The 19,061-nt window shown below is 33.6% G+C and overlaps 1 protein-coding gene across 7 annotated transcripts in view; it reads right to left on the bottom strand.

The window, feature by feature from the left end:
* Positions 1-19,061, bottom strand: part of LOC144977307 (hydrocephalus-inducing protein homolog) — a 97,970-nt gene that overhangs the window by 53,581 nt on the left and 25,328 nt on the right. For all 7 annotated transcript variants that reach the window (XM_078922370.1, XM_078922373.1, XM_078922372.1 and 4 more), the window contains exons 29-50: positions 18,493-18,702; positions 17,705-17,842; positions 17,336-17,468; positions 16,910-17,145; positions 15,963-16,165; positions 15,161-15,434; positions 13,445-13,636; positions 12,143-12,289; positions 11,578-11,817; positions 10,532-10,634; positions 10,138-10,236; positions 9,575-9,760; positions 8,834-9,001; positions 8,130-8,375; positions 7,659-7,795; positions 7,055-7,195; positions 6,344-6,527; positions 5,581-5,722; positions 4,971-5,051; positions 4,524-4,748; positions 3,833-3,943; positions 3,463-3,620 (exon numbers count right to left, since the gene is read on the bottom strand). In XM_078922370.1, coding sequence (XP_078778496.1) covers positions 3,463-3,620; positions 3,833-3,943; positions 4,524-4,748; positions 4,971-5,051; positions 5,581-5,722; positions 6,344-6,527; positions 7,055-7,195; positions 7,659-7,795; positions 8,130-8,375; positions 8,834-9,001; positions 9,575-9,760; positions 10,138-10,236; positions 10,532-10,634; positions 11,578-11,817; positions 12,143-12,289; positions 13,445-13,636; positions 15,161-15,434; positions 15,963-16,165; positions 16,910-17,145; positions 17,336-17,468; positions 17,705-17,842; positions 18,493-18,702 — 3,754 coding nt within the window. The remainder of the gene's footprint in view (positions 1-3,462; positions 3,621-3,832; positions 3,944-4,523; positions 4,749-4,970; positions 5,052-5,580; positions 5,723-6,343; positions 6,528-7,054; positions 7,196-7,658; positions 7,796-8,129; positions 8,376-8,833; positions 9,002-9,574; positions 9,761-10,137; positions 10,237-10,531; positions 10,635-11,577; positions 11,818-12,142; positions 12,290-13,444; positions 13,637-15,160; positions 15,435-15,962; positions 16,166-16,909; positions 17,146-17,335; positions 17,469-17,704; positions 17,843-18,492; positions 18,703-19,061) is intronic.

Genomic DNA, 19,061 nt, shown 5'->3' with positions numbered 1-19,061 from the left:
ACTTTAAACTTATAACTTTCACACCAATTTGCCATTCCGTCTTCACGATTCGCACCTTCCCTCGATATTCTTCTACATCGCCTGTCGGTACAGTCAACGGGCGTGAGAAAAGAGGGTAGATAGATATATTATAACATCAAAAAGCGATGTGATCAAAGGTGGCGGATGATTGTGTAACATCAAAAGCCCGGTGGACTGCGCTACAAGGCTGAAGTTTCGAGGGGATATGTGATTTGAGTGGGAGGGGCTTATTTGACTTTGCCGATGACCGACTGGTGGACGATTGAAATTATAATTGTCCTTTTTCAGCAGCCAATTGGAAATGGGTAATTGTAAACATCTGATTGGCGCTTCATGGATAGAAATCAGTTTGGAGGTCATGGGATGAATTTGCTGGAGAGATGGAGTAAATTTGAAATGAATTGAACGTAATTTGGGGCGTTGTCTAGGTGTCAAATAAGACTCTGACAGACCGGTGATAAATCCCATATTTTTGGCCGCAAATGCTACAGTAAACTTCTTTCTGTATCTTATTTTTGCTAAAAAATATTTCAGAGTGGGTATATAGGCGGATTACATTTTGAATAACGGGCATTTAGAATTATATTTTAAAGGAAAATTATTACGTTATTATTATTAGCAGGCATCTAGGCGATCACTATCGTATTATTACTAACAATCAATAATATTATTATAACTCTTATAATTACAATTATTATTATTATTATCATCATCATCATCAATATCAATAATAACTAATGATTTTTTTCTTTACTCAGATGAATGGTCATACTGAAAACAAGCATTGTCTCAATGCAAATGGACTCTGCCGAATAAGCTTGAAAGGGCTCAAATGAGATATGTGGTCAAAAAACACTTCATGCAAACTGCTCCAGAATTAGCAAGTGAAGTTCCACCAGTGAAAAAAAGAAAACAGAACGTTGGTTAATTAGAAGCTGTTTCTGTGAAATGTAACAATCAGCTGTTCCTTACAATAATCGTGAGGTTTTACGTATGTTAATAAAAAGTATTAATATATAAAATGTGTTAAGATCTAGACGTCTATACAAAGTTCAAAGGAATACTTATAACTTATCTTTACCTATGATTGTCAATTTATTTTAAAATAACAGTTCACTTTGATTATCTGATCATTAATCCTCCCCCCCCCCCCCCCCCTCCCATCTTTTTCAATGCATTTATAACGATTTTTTATTGTCAAAAAATGGATATTATTTATTTTTTACTATTATTATTATTACAGTGGTGATCAAGAGTAAGATAAATACACTGATAATATATGATTACTACTAGTATTAGTATTACATCGATATCACGTGTTTCAACTGATTCACAATGATCATTTCTGTTATCCCCGATGCTTCGGTTGATCAATAAGCAGACCATTTTCAACAAATTTCCATTTTAAATAGTATTAGCTATCTGGTAGGCGTCCTTTTTTTGTCGCAGGACTGGAGGAGAGAGAGAGAGAGAGAGAGAGAGAGAGAGAGAGAGAGAGAGAGGGAGAGAGAGAGAGTGAGAGTGTGTGTGTGTGTGTGTGTGTGTTTTGGTGTGTGTGTGTTGGTGTACATAAAACTAATTTATGCAACGTTTTACCACGAAACAATTTTCATTTTACCACCTCAGTTTGATCTCTCATCAGTTCTCTCTGACAATTGAACTTTGAACCTATAACTTTACACAGCTACGTCATTCCATCTTCACGATTCGCACCTCATCGCGATATTCTTTTATGTTGACTCGTGGTACAGTCAACGGGGTTGAGAGAAGATAGATATTGAGTGACATCATCAAAAGCGATGTGATCAAAGCTGGCGGATGGTTGTGTAACATCAAAGACCAGTGACTGTCTACAAGGCCTATCATATTCGTGGGTATGTGTGATTTGAGTAGGAGGAGCTTTCTTGACTTTGCTGATGACCGACTGGTGGATAATTGAAATTAGAATTGTCCTTTTTCAGCAGCCAATTGGAAATGGGCAATTGTAAAAAGCTGATTGGACGCTCATGGAAAGAAAGCAGTTTGAGGGACATGGAAGGAAATTGCCGGAGAGCGTGGAGTGGGGAGGAGTAAATTATATTGAATGAATTGATAGTAATTTGGGGCGTTGAGAAGTTAAATAAAACTCTCGGAAACAGGTGATGAGTCAATTCTTCGGTCGCAAATGATTCAGTAAAATTCTTTATTCTTTCTTTCTTTCTTTTTTTTTTATTTCCTTTCTGTCAGAGTGGACATATAAAGGCGAATTCCAATTTTTTTTTTTTAAACGGGCATTTAGAACAATATTTTAAAGAGAAATTATTGCGTTTACCAAAATTAGCAGGCGTTTAGGTGATAGCCACTATATTATTTTCATGAAAATGATCATTATCATTATTATTATTATTATTATTATTATTATTATTATTATTATTATTATTATTATTATAGTTTAGATCTATACAAACGTCAAAGGAATGCATATAACTTATCTTTTCCTAAGAATTGTCAATTGCCATTACTAAAACCAGTTCGTTTTGATCATTTGATCAACAAACCCCTACAATTCGGTGATTACGCATTTTTAAAATTGCTGTCAAAAAAAGGATATGGCTGTACAGGTGAGCGGATATCTCAACAATGCTTCATTACAAAACGACTTTGATTATATATTTTTACTCTGTGAATATTGATGATTATTGCAGTATTTCTCATTTATTTGTATAAACTCAGATAACTATGTAATGTTTGATTATATCGTTTGAAGTAATTAAAATTTCGGACCCATTTTTATGGTTATTTCCTATAAAATCTTATCCCAAATGATCTACTAAAATTATATCAAATAAAAGTATGTAAATCACTAGTTATGACTCTAAAATATCTTATTGCAACATCTAATAGCATCTTTACTACGCCACTTTGAACTTGAGAAAAAAATCGTCAAAATAGGAAAAGTTGCTCAGTCGCCCTTTCGGTACAGGCCGTGACTCGTCATCTGTTATGAACTAGCGTCCGGCAAAATTTACCTGTCGAACTAAAGTGAAAGCAGTAAACGGCTGTGGGCTATTATGGCTTTTGACATCTCTGCGGGGGGGGGGGATTGTTTTTAATTTTTGTTTTTGTTTTTGGACAAATCACAGTTCCAACATATAAACGAAGATATCTTATATTAGGTTATTTAATGCCTATACTCAAACTTTATAATTCCTCTGTCCACTAAATTACCGATGTGTCAGATTGCATTTCATGAAAACATGAAAGTTAATTATTGAATCAGGTCAAGTATACGATTCAAATATGAAAAGGGGTGAAAAGGGTAAGACTTCGTGACACACAAAAAACCCCAGCTTAATCTTTATTAAAAGTAAGTCTTCCATGCACTAACCTTTTCTTGTCAATTTTGAACGATGCAATGATTGCAGAAAAAAAAAACCCTGATCAAAATATAATTCTGACTACCTTTTACTCTGGACTTTTTCCCAGATGCAGGGTGGTCTTTTTGCTCCTCGTCTGATCTTTCAGATGGAGTTGTAGGTCTACGAGGCGCCAGAGTGGATCTATCCCAAGTTTCAAGCAAGTCTTGGATGTCTTTCTGGCCCACTTCAAATGTTCGGAATCTGTGTTGAAAATTTTATGTGATATTATTTTGATAACTGTTGATTTTCCAATTTAACAAACTTTAAGAAGCTCCATTTCAAGCTTATGTGAATTTCAAAATTTTCATAAAACAAGATATAATATTTTCGTACGAAAATCTTTGCTTTATACTATTATATAGAATGCTAAATCTAATCAATTGTACTTTATTGTTATTCCAAGAATGAGTTACCTCTGCATGAGGAGAATTTCGGCTTCCTTTACAGGGTCCTTGACTTCCTCCACAGGGAAGGCCTCAGCTGCTTCTTTCTTGCCATCTTTTTTACCTTTCTCTTTCTTTTTTCTATGGATAAAGTTAAGAAATTGTTTTTATTTTTAAGAGAAAGAGGAGGGGATGTTCAAAAAGCTAAACTGGTAAAGTATTCAACATACAAGCGAGGTTTCTACCCGCTAGGAGTCAAGTTATATTCTGACCTGTCTGTCTACCTAGTAGTTGCGAATATTAGATCTGATAGTCCGATTGAATGGATAGTATATAAATTTATCATCCATATAATGTGACAGAAACTGAGTTAAAATCCTGTTCTTAGAACCTCATGTTTTTGAGAGACCTCTATGATGAAAACAAGAACTAATCTTGGTTGGGAAAAGTAACAAATAAAAAGAATTTGAATTCGATTTTTTTAAAATAACACAATTTTAATTCTTCACAAATTAAACAAGCAGTTAGTCCTGTAATCCCATTTAACATCTACAAAAGTTTTGAATAGCCTTCAAAATTGTTTAACAGATTGCATTTCCAATTTTCTGTTTTTCTGTCGCTATTTTCTAGGGTTTTATAATTCAACTAAGCATATGGAATAACATAATATATACAAAACATAAAATACAGTTACACCAAAAATATAAAAATGCAAACTTACTTTCCCTCATCAGCTTGTGTGTCAGATTTTTCGGTCGCATGAGATTCAGGTCTGTCAGAACCTGGTCCCTTCTCACCCTCGTGACCTCTAGCTCCACCTTGTGACTTCTGAGTGCGGTCTGACCCTTGACCTCCAGCCTTTGGAGCCGTCTGGGTCTTTTTGTCTTTCTCTTTGGGGTCAGCTGGTGTGGGAGCTGCCTTGCCTTTCCCTTTTTTACGTGACTTACTGAACATGAAAAGAAAAGATATGAGCATTACAAGCCTCTTTGTATTTTAAAAGTGCTTCGAGTTATTTTCTTATATTTGGTGACTGTTTTTGAAGTACCAATGATTATTCAAATCATCTTTTTTTTTTTTTTGGCTTGATTACAAATTAAAAAATAGAACACAATGGTTTCATTGATGTTGATAATGATGAAACGCTTATATATTTTTAAAAAATTCTTACCTTTCTTCTTCCTTCCTCCTCTCCTCCTCCTCCCTTGCTTCTCGTTCAATACGCTCTCGCTCAGCCCTGTCTTCTTGCTCCCTGAAAAAGAATAAACCATAGCACATTGTACACTCATAAAATATAGTGGGACAGAAACAATAGAGAAATGAATTATTCTTTTTTTTTTTCATTGGACTGCAGTTGGAGTGGACTTATTTTGGATTCTTTGTTTGTTTGAGAGGGAGGTTGGTGCTTTTCTTTGTAATTGTTGCTTTATGGCTTTTGACTGATTTTTAGTTTGTTTTTTTTTGTTTTTGTTTTTTTACATTTTTCTTTTTCGTTGGTTTATATTTTGCTTCAGAAAATCTTTCTACAAATTTATACAACATTTTAAAATAACGAGATTAGTTCAATTCATTCACTCTTAAAATACATGTGGTCAAGTATTCTTCATAGCTAAGTAAAATGGAATGTTGAAACAAAGGATAGAAATTGAATGGTCGTAAGATTTTAATCCAAGATAACAGATTCCCAGAACAAAGACCGTTTTTTGACAATCAGTATCAGCCTTTTAGTAGTATGGTACACTAAAATATTTATACTATCACCATAGAAAAACGTTTCATACTTCTTAATTCTTTCCTTCTTGATAATAAGTCGTTTGTGGTCAACTCTAGCTTTCATGTCATCAGCTAAAGCATCGTACTCATCCTCATCCATCTCCTCCAACCACAAAATTTCCTCTTCCTCCTTCTTTTTCTGAGCTATTTCTGTAAGTTGTAAGAGAGAATGTCCGAGAGGGGTAATCATACAATTTTTCAAAGTCTGTATATATTCAATGATTCAAACATAATTAGCTAATAATACCTGATGCTATAAAGCAGAGCTTGTTGGTTTTTTTTTTCAATGTTATTGGCAAACATCGTTTTTTGGGGGCAATTACTATGACACAACGTAAACAGTTCTTTGCATTGAAAATTGAAATATATAAATATACAAATTGCAAATAATGCTGAATTTCGATCACCTGACGTATTAATAAGATCACAAGATCACGAATGAAAATGTTTGCCTTTGTAAGTATTGTGCACAACTACATATTGAGTAAAATGCACTTCAAACATTTACAAAATCATAACAGTAATAAAATATGGTAATGATTTTTATAACAACAAACTTTATAAACAGCATTAATCACAATTTTTCTTTTCATTTCACACATTTGAATGAAGACACACAATCAAAGATGCTTATGTTAATAGACCAAAATATTTCTAAAACTCAAAGAATGTCTTGAATACTCTCCTAATTGTAAATTTGAAAACTTGTAAATAATGAGTTGGATTTACCTCAGTATTGCTTAACAATAAAAGTGAAATGAATAGGCATACCATCTTCCTCTTGTGCTTTCTTCTCTTGTTCCTTCAATACATTGTAGTCAAGTTTAAGGGTACAGAAATAGATAAAGCGTCTGTTGTTGAGAGCTTTGAGGATTGCATTGGCGGTGGTGAAGAGAGTCTGAGAGAACAGAGTCTCCAGACCATCAAAGACAACCCCACTGTGGCAGTCATTTAGCTGAAATAACATCAGTAAATTAAACAGGTATAGCAAGTTTAAAATATTCACTTTTAAAATTAATAAATGATTAAAGAAAAAAAAGGTAACTGTGGTGCAAACGAAATTGTCAATGCATACCCGGTAATATAAGTAAATATTCTAAACAATAAACAAAATATAACATAGTTGTGAACCACATTTGTGACCAATCACCTCAAACTGGTATACTATCAGGGTGATCTGAATACTGAAAATTTAATATACTATTTTCAAATTATGAAGCTTTGCTTCAACTTATGTGCTTCAAAGAGAAGAATAAGTAAAGTGTTTTAATTTTTACCTGACAAAAAAAAAATATTGTGATTTTGATCATGTTAGCTTTAAAATCACTTTTGACATTTGGTTCACCAAGAATAAGGCATTAGGTCAAATATTGTCATTGAAATGTCATTCATTAATTCGATCATAGATTATAAAATAAAATATATCGAGTACATTTTGATAGATTCGATATATCCAAAGCAACTCATTTTATTTAATTCTACCTGAAGTCTCTCAGCCAAGATCTCCACCAGCAGATCCTCTGGTAAGACACAAGAGATGAGTCCTTCCTCTCCCGCCACGCTGGCACTGATACTCAGTCGTCTGGCAATGGGAGCTGTCAGGGGTGGAGGACTGCTAGGAACCTGAATGAAGTCAAAAGTCAAAATATGTTTATTATATCATTATTTTGATGACACTTTAAAAAAAACAAACTTTTTCAACGGAACTAGAACAAATCTGGCTAGTCCTCATTGAAGCAGTAGCAAGGAACAGGAAAACCAAGGCTATATTTTCAAAATTGCCCAAGTTTTAAAAAGCATATAATTTTATATTCATTCAAGAAAGAAAGTTGTATAAGTGCTGAAACAATAGTTCTCTTAAAAGATCAAGCCTAAGGTTGTAGCAAAATAAGAGAAACAGAAAAATAAGGCAGTTTATACAAATCGCACTTAATCTTTCAATGTGGTCACGTTTTGTTGCAAATGCATTGAACATCAAAACTTAAACATACATTTAGTCAGTGGCATTTCATCTGTAAAGGAATCACAGTTGAAATCTATCTTTATCCAAGGTTCTTTGTTGAAGAAGAAATGTGAAAGGACCAACCTGACTGCCTGTAGCACCCTCTACTGACGAGTTGACCACAGTGTTTTTTCCACCAGCTCCTGGTTTGTCCCTTCCTCCCTTCACATCAACAATAGTGCTTGTCTTACGATTGGATGCAAGGGATGAACCTGCAGCAGCTGTTGAAGAACAACAAAATTAAATTAAAACAAAAGATAAATAGACACAACTTATATTTAGGGTTTCACTAACATTATTTATACTATTAAAGGCATATTAATAATATAGTATTAATATAAGGTGAATACTGGAAGACATTTTGGAGTTAATCTCTCTCTCTCTCTCTCTCTCTCTCTCTCTCTCTCTCTCTCTCTCTCTCTCTCTCTCTCTCTCTCTCTCTCTCTTAATTCAATGTGAGCCGAAAATGGAGTAGTTCAACAAGTTTCCATAATCAAGATCATTTTGGAACCACTATAAATTAGAAATAGTCAAGCTGTCTGTGCTAAAACTCACCACCAGTGCCTTGGGTATGAGCTGTAACAGCTTCCACACTGAGGCCGCCCTGTTTCTTATCACCCTCAATTCCTTCCAACTCCTTCAGCTCTTCCGCCTTCCTTTTGGCAGCTTCAGCACACATTTCTCTGGCTCTTAGACCAGCTGGTGAGTTGCCATTAGCAATGGCATCACAAACAACGCCATCTACAGTAAGAATAGCCGCCTCATAGAATTTGGCTAGAGAAACAGCTGTGCTGGTTTTTCCTGATTAAAAAAAAAAGAAAAGAAAAGAAAAAAGATTTCAACAAATTACACGAATACTTTGATCTCATATACGCAAATGCTTAGTTATTAAAGCCATAACAATGTATGATCACACTTCTATACAAAGAACAAAACAATACACAACATTACTAAGATTACAATAACAATAAAAACATAAAAACGAAAATTTAAAGTATGCATGATGCCTACTGGGCTTTAATAAATAACCGTGTAAAATTGAATGTAAGCTTAAATTTAATATATGAAAACAGATAAAATGATGATGATGATGATCTGTTTTCGTATATTAAATTGAAGCTTACATTCAATTTTACATTGTTCTTTATTTATTCGAGCTTCGAGCAGCAACATTTACACTACTGGGCCCTACATAGCTACATTGATTGAATCAATGGTGTTAAAAGTAAATACAAAAGAAAACAAAGAAAAAGACTGACCTGACATTGGAGCGCCATGGACAATGATGGCGATACCCCTCCTGTTACGAGCTGCCTTCCCTTCTGGTGTCAAATCAATCCCAAGATGCCTTGCAATCGCAGCAGATACTGGGGTTATCTCAAGTTCACCGACACCTGGTCCGCTGGCAATGGATTCCTTCATTTTCTCTGTTTATGACAAATAATAATAATAAAAATAATAATGATGATAATAATAATAATAATCATAATCAAAATAATAATAATAATAATAATAATAATAATAATAATAATAATAATGATAATGATAATAATAATAATAATAATAATAATAATAATAATAATAATAATAATAATAAATGATTATAATAATATAAACAATAATAATAATAATAATAATAATAATAATAATAAATAATAATAATAATAGTAATAATAATAATAATAAATAATAAATAAATAAATTATAATGTATAATTAATACATGATAATATAAAATCATTTAAATATGCCTCCAACAGGTTTATTCAAAACAGCAAAATTACAAGTGAAAAGATTAGATAACATTAATGATTGTGTTTTTGGAGAGTTCCTCTTTAAGACAAAATTTTGAGAATATGGCATCAAATTCACAAATAAGTAATTATTTCCTGTAAATAAGAATTCATATCTTTTTGAAATATATATATTGGATAAAGCACAACTGTTTCAGGTCTAACTTCAAATATGAACTACACTTTACAATATGTCAGATGTCTCTACCTTCTAGTATATCTTCTTTCTTGGCAATTTCGTCAATGGTCGGTTCAGGGAAAAGTCCTCCTGTTGGTGGAGGCAACTCAATTGGTGTAATGTTTCCAGAAGGTGCTGTTGTCATTATGGCTGGAGTTATTTCTCCTGTTTTGATTTCATCTCCTTCATCTACCCCCAAAAGTTCTGCTTCTTTTTCTTTGAAAAAAAATGAAGAACTAATTTTTAATCAGGATAGCATTAAAGTTCTATGATGATTTTCTTATCCTTCAAATTATCACAATAATGCCAAGTTGTATAATATCATTAAAGCTCCTCATTAACAGTTTAAAAATTCAAAATTCAATGATTCATTTCATAGCTCCACAAATTCATTATCATCGACATTGAAATCATCATCATCATCATCATCATCATCATCATCATCATCATCATCATCATCATCATCATCATCATCATTATCATCATAATATATTACCATCATGTATTTAAATTTAAAAAATAAAGACAATTTTATTGAAATAAGACGATGCTATATTTCTCTAACATTAATCCAAAGCTCAACTACAACTTACCTTCTTTCTCTTTCTCCTCATTCTCCCTCCTTTCTGCCTCGGCAGCTGCTTCGGCCTCCTGTCTGGCTTTCTCTTCCTCTTCAAGTTTCTTTAGTTGTTCTATTCATAAAAACATAGAATACAGTTTATAACTAATAAAAATAAATAAATAAATTGATTAACTAATTAAATACTCAATAAATACGTCAATCAATAAATGGATCAATAAATAAATTGATTAACTGATTCATCATAAAATTTATTTCTTCCCCTTACCAAAATTCAAAAGAATAAAAATAAAAATAAACGTGATATCTGCATGCACTCTCAAAAATAAAAGACTTTCCTGATAAATAATTTCCCCGCTATATAACTGTTCATATCATAATCATATAACTATGTATATAAACGTTACCTTCATAGAACTCTGTAAGTTCCATGGGAAGTTTCTCTGACACATTCCTAGGGGGAAGAAGCAGAGTGTTGTATTCATCATAGCCTCTCATCAGGCGGAGAATCTGTAGATCGGTAATCAATGAAGTTAACATACACATAATTAAATCAATGGAAATAAATGTGTTTTGAACAATGAAAGTGGACTTGTCAAATCCACTGTGAGACAATACTTTCTGTTGTTGTTTGGAGCGACAGAATATTATCAAATGACTCAACCTGGCAACAGCTGATTTAAATCAGAATCAAAATACATAAAATACAAAGACAACCACAAAAACATTGTTGCATTGATTAACATCATCTAGGGCCTAAATAAGAAAAGTATTTAACAAAGAGTACATTCCACATGCCATATGTAATAAGTAAAATAATATATAATAATGTACTCAGATAATGATAATTTATCATTTGATAAATAAAACCAATTAACTGGACTAAAAACTAAGGTAAGCAGCTCTTTCTTAGAGGAACGTCCATAACACTTCCAACTAGCAAAAAAAAAATCAAAATCGTAAGTTTTTTTTTTTGTTTCAGAGATTAAAGCATATTATAAGATAATATAACAAAAACGTGTGCCACAATTTTTCTCTTTTTTTTTTCTTATGCCTATTTTATTGATATTCTCAATATTGCTCGGAAATTTGATACCAGCAGGTAAATTGACTCAAAAACAGAACGTATTTGGGGCAAAATGAGTACAACTGACTGTCAATATTGAATGGAGAAAATAATTAAAAATTGATACCCATCTAGTCGTCTAGTTTGCAGTTTATTTGACTTCATTAGGTTTTGATCTTCTGGTTTCTTCTATAATGTCATTTATAAACTTGGTAAAGTTATCATTTTAACCCTTGCCTGTGCTTCAGAATAAGGTAACCATCCTATTTGTTTCATTGGTGCACCTGTTTCACAACTAATGTATTATTAGTCGTTTGTAACAAACTCAAAGTTGATAAGCATAGATCTCTGTGGAACATTTTAACAACTATTTGTTTAAGGCTTTACCTTCTCTTCCTCCAGATAGTTATTATCAAACTCCAAAGAGTAGAATTCTATGGGGAAAGTGCAAGGATTCCGCACAATTATTTCCTGGTCATCCCCTGGACTGTGGGGTAAGATGGGCCCAAATTCAACCAATGTCCTCTCAAACTCAAGTCTCGGCTCCAGACCCTGCCCATGGCACAACAGTAAAATTCGCTGGCTGCTCTGAGCAATGCGAATTGGGATGCGATTCTCATAGAATTTCTGGAAAACAGAAGAATGCAATAATGATGATGATGATGATGATGATGCTGGCACTCAAATTAAAACAAAGAGTTTTTTAAAAGAAATTTGACCCCATCATAACATGCAGCCCATAAAAATTGCTATAAAACAAAAGCTTTTCAAAATTCTCTGCTGTCTATTTGGATTTTAAGTAATGTATATATGTGTTTTATTATTTTTGTTGTTGGCTGAAGAAGAATTTTGAGCCTGAAACATTCCGAGTTTGGTATTTTGTTCTTTTTTTGAGCTGTTTTATTTACATTTTTGTTCATTACTTTTTACTTCTCATGCAGTGACATCTTACCTCTTCTGTGGGCATGAATTTGACTTGAACATTGACTCTTTGCCCAGGCATCAACACCCCCGTAGGTGGGAGAATCTCAAAGATGCGAGGCTTTTTCTTGGCTTGACGAATCTTTCTTCTCAGGTGCATGGGTACGTGCTTGTCAATCTGAAAAGAATTGAAATAGTATCTTAAATATATGAAGTTGCTCGAATGATTCACACATTTAGCTTAAAATAAATCAATCACACTGGAATCCTGATTACGTCAAAACTGCCAGACCAGAAAGATTTTTTGACTTTAAGCATGGTTGATTTTATCCATTATCAATGAAACACACTTTAATAAAGAACAAAAAAATTGGAACCAACAAGAGGTGTTGACTTTAAGCAGGAGTTGACTTTAAGAGTGTTGACTTCATATGGATTCCACTGTAAATTCATGATTATTTACAACTCCATTCTGTCCTTATGATTACTTATTTCCAAAGATACTATGCCTTACCGCAGAGCATTCATGAAAAAGAATCTTTGTCTATTTTTAAACGTTCACTTAAAACATATCTGTTTCGATTTTAGTAGATGGGATGAGAAGCAAGATAGGTTTGGTTTGTGTTGTGTGTGTGTGTGTGTGTGCTTGTGTGTGTAAATGATTATGTTTATCCAAAGTAATTTGTAATTTAAGCGCTTAGAGTCTGGTGTCTCGGAGTTATAGCGCTATATAAGTTTTCAGCATTATTATTATTATTAAAATACAAGGATAATGTAAATACAAGTTGTTGCACTCATTCCTTTATTTTTTTCATTATTTTTGTATTAATTTTATATAAGAACATATAAACAAATGTAAAAAACAATGACAAAATGTAAAGTATTTTTTAAACCAATCTCGGTTACACTCATTTAGTTGATTTGATAACCAACTGTAAAAATAAAAAAAAAACAACAAAAAAACTTGAGCTTTTATATTGCACAATATCTACTCAACGTGATTAAAGCGCTTTACAAAAGGTCCCTGACCAACAGTAACACGTAACATGTAGAACGAGACATTAAACTAGAAATAAAGTTTAAAAAACGAAAAATTCAAATGACTTGGATCCCAAAACTAAATGACATTATTATTTCAAACATTTTATTATAAAGGATTAAAAAAGGATAAAAAGATCACAGGATTTATAAATTATAAAATTACTACGGTCTCGACATTTTGAGATGTCATCAAACATAAGATTATACTGTGGTTTTATCATCAAAAAACACTTCATAGCTCAATTTTGATAAATCCTTAAACCAAGTAGTGGGATAAATTGTTAACACTTACTTGCTTGTTGTTATCGGGTGGAACAGAGTCCCATTCGCATTTGACCTTTTGGTGATTGTGGAGTTGTACAGTGATGACCTTGCACTCTCCACATTTGACCTCTCCAAATTCAAGAACGTCATCAGACACTTCCATGTCTGGCATTGTGACGTTGGCCTTGAGACGAAGCATCAGCATGGGACCATTGATGATCTGGAAACAAAATCATTTCAGAATGTTTAAGTATTAATGATAATAAACATTTAAATGTTCAACAAATCAAAAGCTAGATTATTTTTAATAACAAGATATGAAGTGAATAGAAAAGTGCCAGAAGACAATAGAGAATAAAAAATTTTCGCGGCGGTGGTGGGGTTTGAACCTGCGACCTTATTGGTACGACAACTCCGCCTGGCAGGTGAGAGCGTGGCTCTACCGTGTGAGCTATCCACGAACACAAAAATATTCGTTTCAAACCCAAGTCATTACTAGATCCCTCTCTCACCCACTTCTTGAGACCGCCGATTCGTTCGTACACCACCATCGCGAATAATTTTGACCAGCAGTTAAGCTTAATAGCCAATATTCTCAACACAAACATATAACATAGAAACGATTGAGACATTGAGTATGCTCCGGTGTATGGGGTGAATTTTTAATTCAGAAAAGTGAGTGGAGCAGGCACTTATGTTGGTAACAACAAGATATGAAGTGAATAGAAAAGTGCCAGAAGACAATAGAGAATAAAAATTTTTATTCTCTATTGTCTTCTGGCACTTTTCTATTCACTTCATATCTTGTTGTTACCAACATAAGTGCCTGCTCCACTCACTTTTCTGAATTAAAAATTCACCCCATACACCGGAGCATACTCAATGTCTCAATCGTTTCTATGTTATATGTTTGTGTTGAGAATATTGGCTATTAAGCTTAACTGCTGGTCAAAATTATTCGCGATGGTGGTGTACGAACGAATCGGCGGTCTCAAGAAGTGGGTGAGAGAGGGATCTAGTAATGACTGTGGGTTTGAAACGAATATTTTTGTGTTCGTGGATAGCTCACACGGTAGAGCCACGCTCTCACCTGCCAGGCGGAGTTGTCGTACCAATAAGGTCGCAGGTTCAAACCCACCACCGCCGCGAAAAATTTTTATTCTCTATTGTCTTCTGGCACTTTTCTATTCACTTCATATCTTGTTGTTACCAACATAAGTGCCTGCTCCACTCACTTTTCTGAATTAATTATTTTTAATAGAAGTGCAAATTTTAAGATGTAAAGAAAATGGGTACGGAGAGAGAGAGGGGGGGGGAAGATGGAGAGAGAGAGAGAGAGAGAGAGAGAGAGAGAGAGAGAGAGAGAGAGAGAGAGAGAGAGAGAGAGAGAGATGACAAAATGTTTAATCTCCTGACGTCTCACAGGAAGGTAAACAATATATAAGTAAAACATAACTTCAAGGTCAAAGGTAATGTTGTTGATGACAAATGCTGATCAAATTGCTACAAAATATTCCATTGATACTGTTGATGTCTACACCAAAGTCCATTGGACAAGTGCTATTACCTCGTTCGACACATACTGTCCCTCATATCATATACCATTCTTTATTAGTCTTCCTGACATGCATATTTAATGTCAAATGAGCAAATAGACCCCATCAGCTGTTTGATTTTTGCCAAGGTAAGAGTTGTCAGAAAGAAAATAATTTAGAACCAAAAAAAACAACCCACAAATACTTACATTAATTGGGACCACAACCTCAATTGGTCCAAGATGTAAGTTAGCGCCCCTAGGGTCAAAGCTGACTACAAAATCCAGTGTCTCATTGTCGGGTGCTCCAGGCAGGTTCCTGACCCGATCCAGCTCAATGTGAAATCCCGTGACATGGATGAACTGCCTCTCCAGTTTAAAGGAGACAGGAAACCATCCAGTGTTTGTTGCACGAACAACATGAGTTCGGACTGTTCCTAACACAACGTAGCCAAAGTCTAGAAGATAGTCAGGAAGGATTGGTCTGAAATAACATTAGAGAAATTAATTATAAAGATGCATGAAATTTAACAAAACTTTCATTGAATTATTTGAAACAAGAGTTATGCTTATAACTCATAAAGCATTAGACACTTTTGTCAGCAGTATGCCTACTGCAAAAATAAATTGATGTTTTTCAACAAAGTTGCATTCTGCCAGAGAAGAATATATTGGTTTTGAAATATCATTTGTCTCAATATCCAGTTTTATTTGATTCTGCTTTCTTAATACAACCCAATCAAAACCAAGCTCACAGTATTACATGTATAAAAACTTGTAAATGAATGCCGGGGAAAAAATTAATCAAATGGCAACTTCTTTTTTAAAGAAATTAAATTTCTGCTAAGCATAAGCAGTCAAAAATTCCAGTTTTTCAGAACTTTTCCAGAAAAAAGAGAAAAGTTTATTTGAAAATGAGCTTCAAAATAATAAACTTCCTTCACTGTCATTGACATCTAAAACAAGTACATGCAATCATAAATGAACACAAAGCTTTAAAAATAATGATTACTTTGGTCTGTTTGCCCCAAAAGACTCTGCGCTAAGCATAGTAAGATTGGAGGTGACAGCTTGCAGTAAACTCTCGCCTTTGCCGTCCACTGTGGCTTTGTTATTGGAACGGTCTGTTTCATTTTGTATATCCAGTGCAAAGTTCCTGACAGCAAGTCGTTCCACTTCCATTTGAATTTCCAACTCAGATGGTTGTCTCTCATGCTGTTGAGGTAGATGTAAACATTTAATGTGATATCAATTTTGTAATGGTGTCTCATAGAGTCAAGAACACAAATCCTAGTATGCATCCACTCAGTCTGCAAGTATCAGGTGCAGAAAAGATCGGTCAAATTAAAATTGTTCATTGGCTCAGAAAAATATGTAATTTTATGAAGGATATCTTGAAACAATAAACTGGCAATCCTAGAAACTTGATGAATTCAATTACAATGGTGAATGGCTACTATTTCGGATTTTTTTAAAAATGAGAAAATAAGATGATATAACATAAAATCCAATACATTCCTTCAAAATCACAATCAAATGAGTTATGTCCAAAACTATTTTATAGTAATCCTCTTTACAGCTCAATGCTTTGTCTCATATCTGAGACATGAAAAATCTGACATGCTTAGATAAATGTAAAACGTGGTGTTCAAACATCATTTGAGAATTTTAAAATTCTGTCAATCAAACTATTTTATTTCATCTTATTTCATCAGTATTATTATGACATCATAATCATAGACACCATTATTAACATCATTGTCATTATTTATTATCACTGTCGCTGTCATCATCATTATCAAATTCCCAACACCTACTAATAAAATTGTATACTCAATATCAATATCTATCAACAACATTAAATTAACTAAGGGATATGTTAAGGGGTAACAAACTAAAAAAAAATTTTTTTGGAAAAATGTGGGTCAACTGCTCTGCAATGATATTTTAGTCATTTACCTGATGCGCAACCACCCTGGGTGTGGTTTCCTCAATTTCTGCTTCCTCCACTGATACAAGTTTGAGTAGCTCCTCCTCCTCATCATCATCAGGCTCCACCTTTTTGAGTGCTTCCATCTGTTGCTGTTTCTTGATGGACTTTGCCAGGTTGTCTTTGGCCTCAGCTAAAAGTTCAGCATAAAATCCCTCTTCATCCTCCATCCTTGGTAGATCCAGAGACACACGAGGAAATACACCTGTTGATGGTGAAAATGATGAAACAGATCGACAGCAATAAACCATCAGTGGCCCATAAACCTAGAGTTTATCCCAATTTTTATTGCGCAAAATGGACTGTACATGCTTGCTATCTTACAAAAAAAAAATTACAAAAAGGTAATGCTTAAAAAGGAGAATGTTTGAATGAGAACAAAAATGTCACATTACCTTCTCCAGATAAACTGATGTCATCAGGTTCAAAGTGAGCAACTTGTATCTGGAAAGATTTATGGAAGATTTCTGGCACCCCTGATAAAAATTTCACAACCAGTTTCTGCTCTCCAAATGGTTCGATATAGCCCTGTGGACAAATAAAAATATGTGAGAGATTTAACAAAACAATATTTATGTGGTGTAAAAATTAAAAGTAAATTTCATTGTTTATTATCGTAAAAAAGCATAACGGGAAAAGAGTGTCACTACATAAAATATAAATGAGTGCAAACCTATACAGATATTTAAGAATAATTTCAAAAAGATATAAAGAACACATGAAGACCAAAAAAAAAGAACATGAAACGAACTAAAATTACTTACAGCATGAGGAACCATGATAGGTTGGCCAGGCAAGGGACGTTTCTCAAGGGCTGGGTCCATGTTGATGGCACAGAAGTCAAAACCAACTTTACCTGTGTTGATGAGGGTGATGGTGGCAGAAGCCACTTGATCGTACATCTAGATGAGACAATAGAAATGGAATATTTTACATATGACAGTTGATTAATAAAAGAGTTTAAAACAAAAATAAAAATATAAGGATAAAATTATCTTTGCACTGACAAAAAATGTATCATGGTTTATGTAATAAATATAATATTTGAAATAACCATTCTAAAAATATAATACCTTACAAAAGGTTTTATCTGATTACAATATGATCAAACTTAAAACAACAAGTTATTTGGTTGGTGTTTTGTTAAGCTCAAAAAGAAAATATTTGAGTATTACTTTCAAATGATACTTGGTTCTCAAAGATGTGTTATTCTAACTAAAGACGTTTTTCTCATGACGCCAACTTACCCTAGAGGAAAAGTCCAAATATAACTTTAATTTCTGAAATATCCCAGGTTTTCCTTAAATTCTGAATGGGTTTACAAAATAAAATGTCTTTTTTCAAAACAATACAATGAAATTAGCTGGTTGATTCCCATTTTCTTTTCCACAAGGCTGGAGTCTTTGGAAATTATCTATAAGTATATTGTAGCGAACATGGATAATAAGCAATATGAATTGCTGGGTAAAACAAAGAACCCAAGAAATATTCTTACACCTAGGCTATTAAAATTGAGGCATTTGTATTTCACAAATAAATAGGTAAGACTCACTTCTTTTCCGTAATCGATTTGTTTGGTGTCAAAAGCATATTCCACTAAGGATGCTTCTCCAGCCATCTTCAGCTCATAAGTAGGTCCACCTTCTACTTCGCAGACAGCCTTGACTTCACCCCAGATGTTGGCGTGGCCATAGAAAGTGAAGGTCACCTGCTCAGTGTCGCCAGGTTGTAGTGTTCCATACAGGGGAAGTATGTCAAATACCTTTAGGAGATAATTTCAATATCTAAGTTAGAGTTTGATTATCTCAAAGACCAAGACAAATAATATTTCCCGACAAATTTTGTCATTAAAATAAATGTAAATCAGGCATTTTACCCCACAAAATTATTCTCGTGAATATTTTATATCCATAAATCTCTAAAAGTTTGTTCTTAAATATATTGGGTTTAAAAGAAAAAAAAAAAAAAAGAATTAAAATGATGGAACCCCAGGTGAAAATAGAAAAGAGCGACCTTTATAGTCATGGGATGAAGAATTTGAAAGGAGATGAATTAATAGTACTGGACATGGTTCGGAGTCAAATATCAGAGATGGCATCTAATCACAACAGATGGCAATCT

Source organism: Berghia stephanieae, chromosome 7, assembly GCF_034508935.2.
Source record: "Berghia stephanieae isolate SIO BIC M18660-M18661 chromosome 7, UCSD_Bste_1.3, whole genome shotgun sequence".
Classification (NCBI taxonomy): Eukaryota; Metazoa; Mollusca; class Gastropoda; order Nudibranchia; family Aeolidiidae; genus Berghia; species Berghia stephanieae.
The sequence above is the reverse complement of the archived record's forward strand: the minus strand, read 5'-3'. Positions and strand labels throughout refer to the sequence as shown.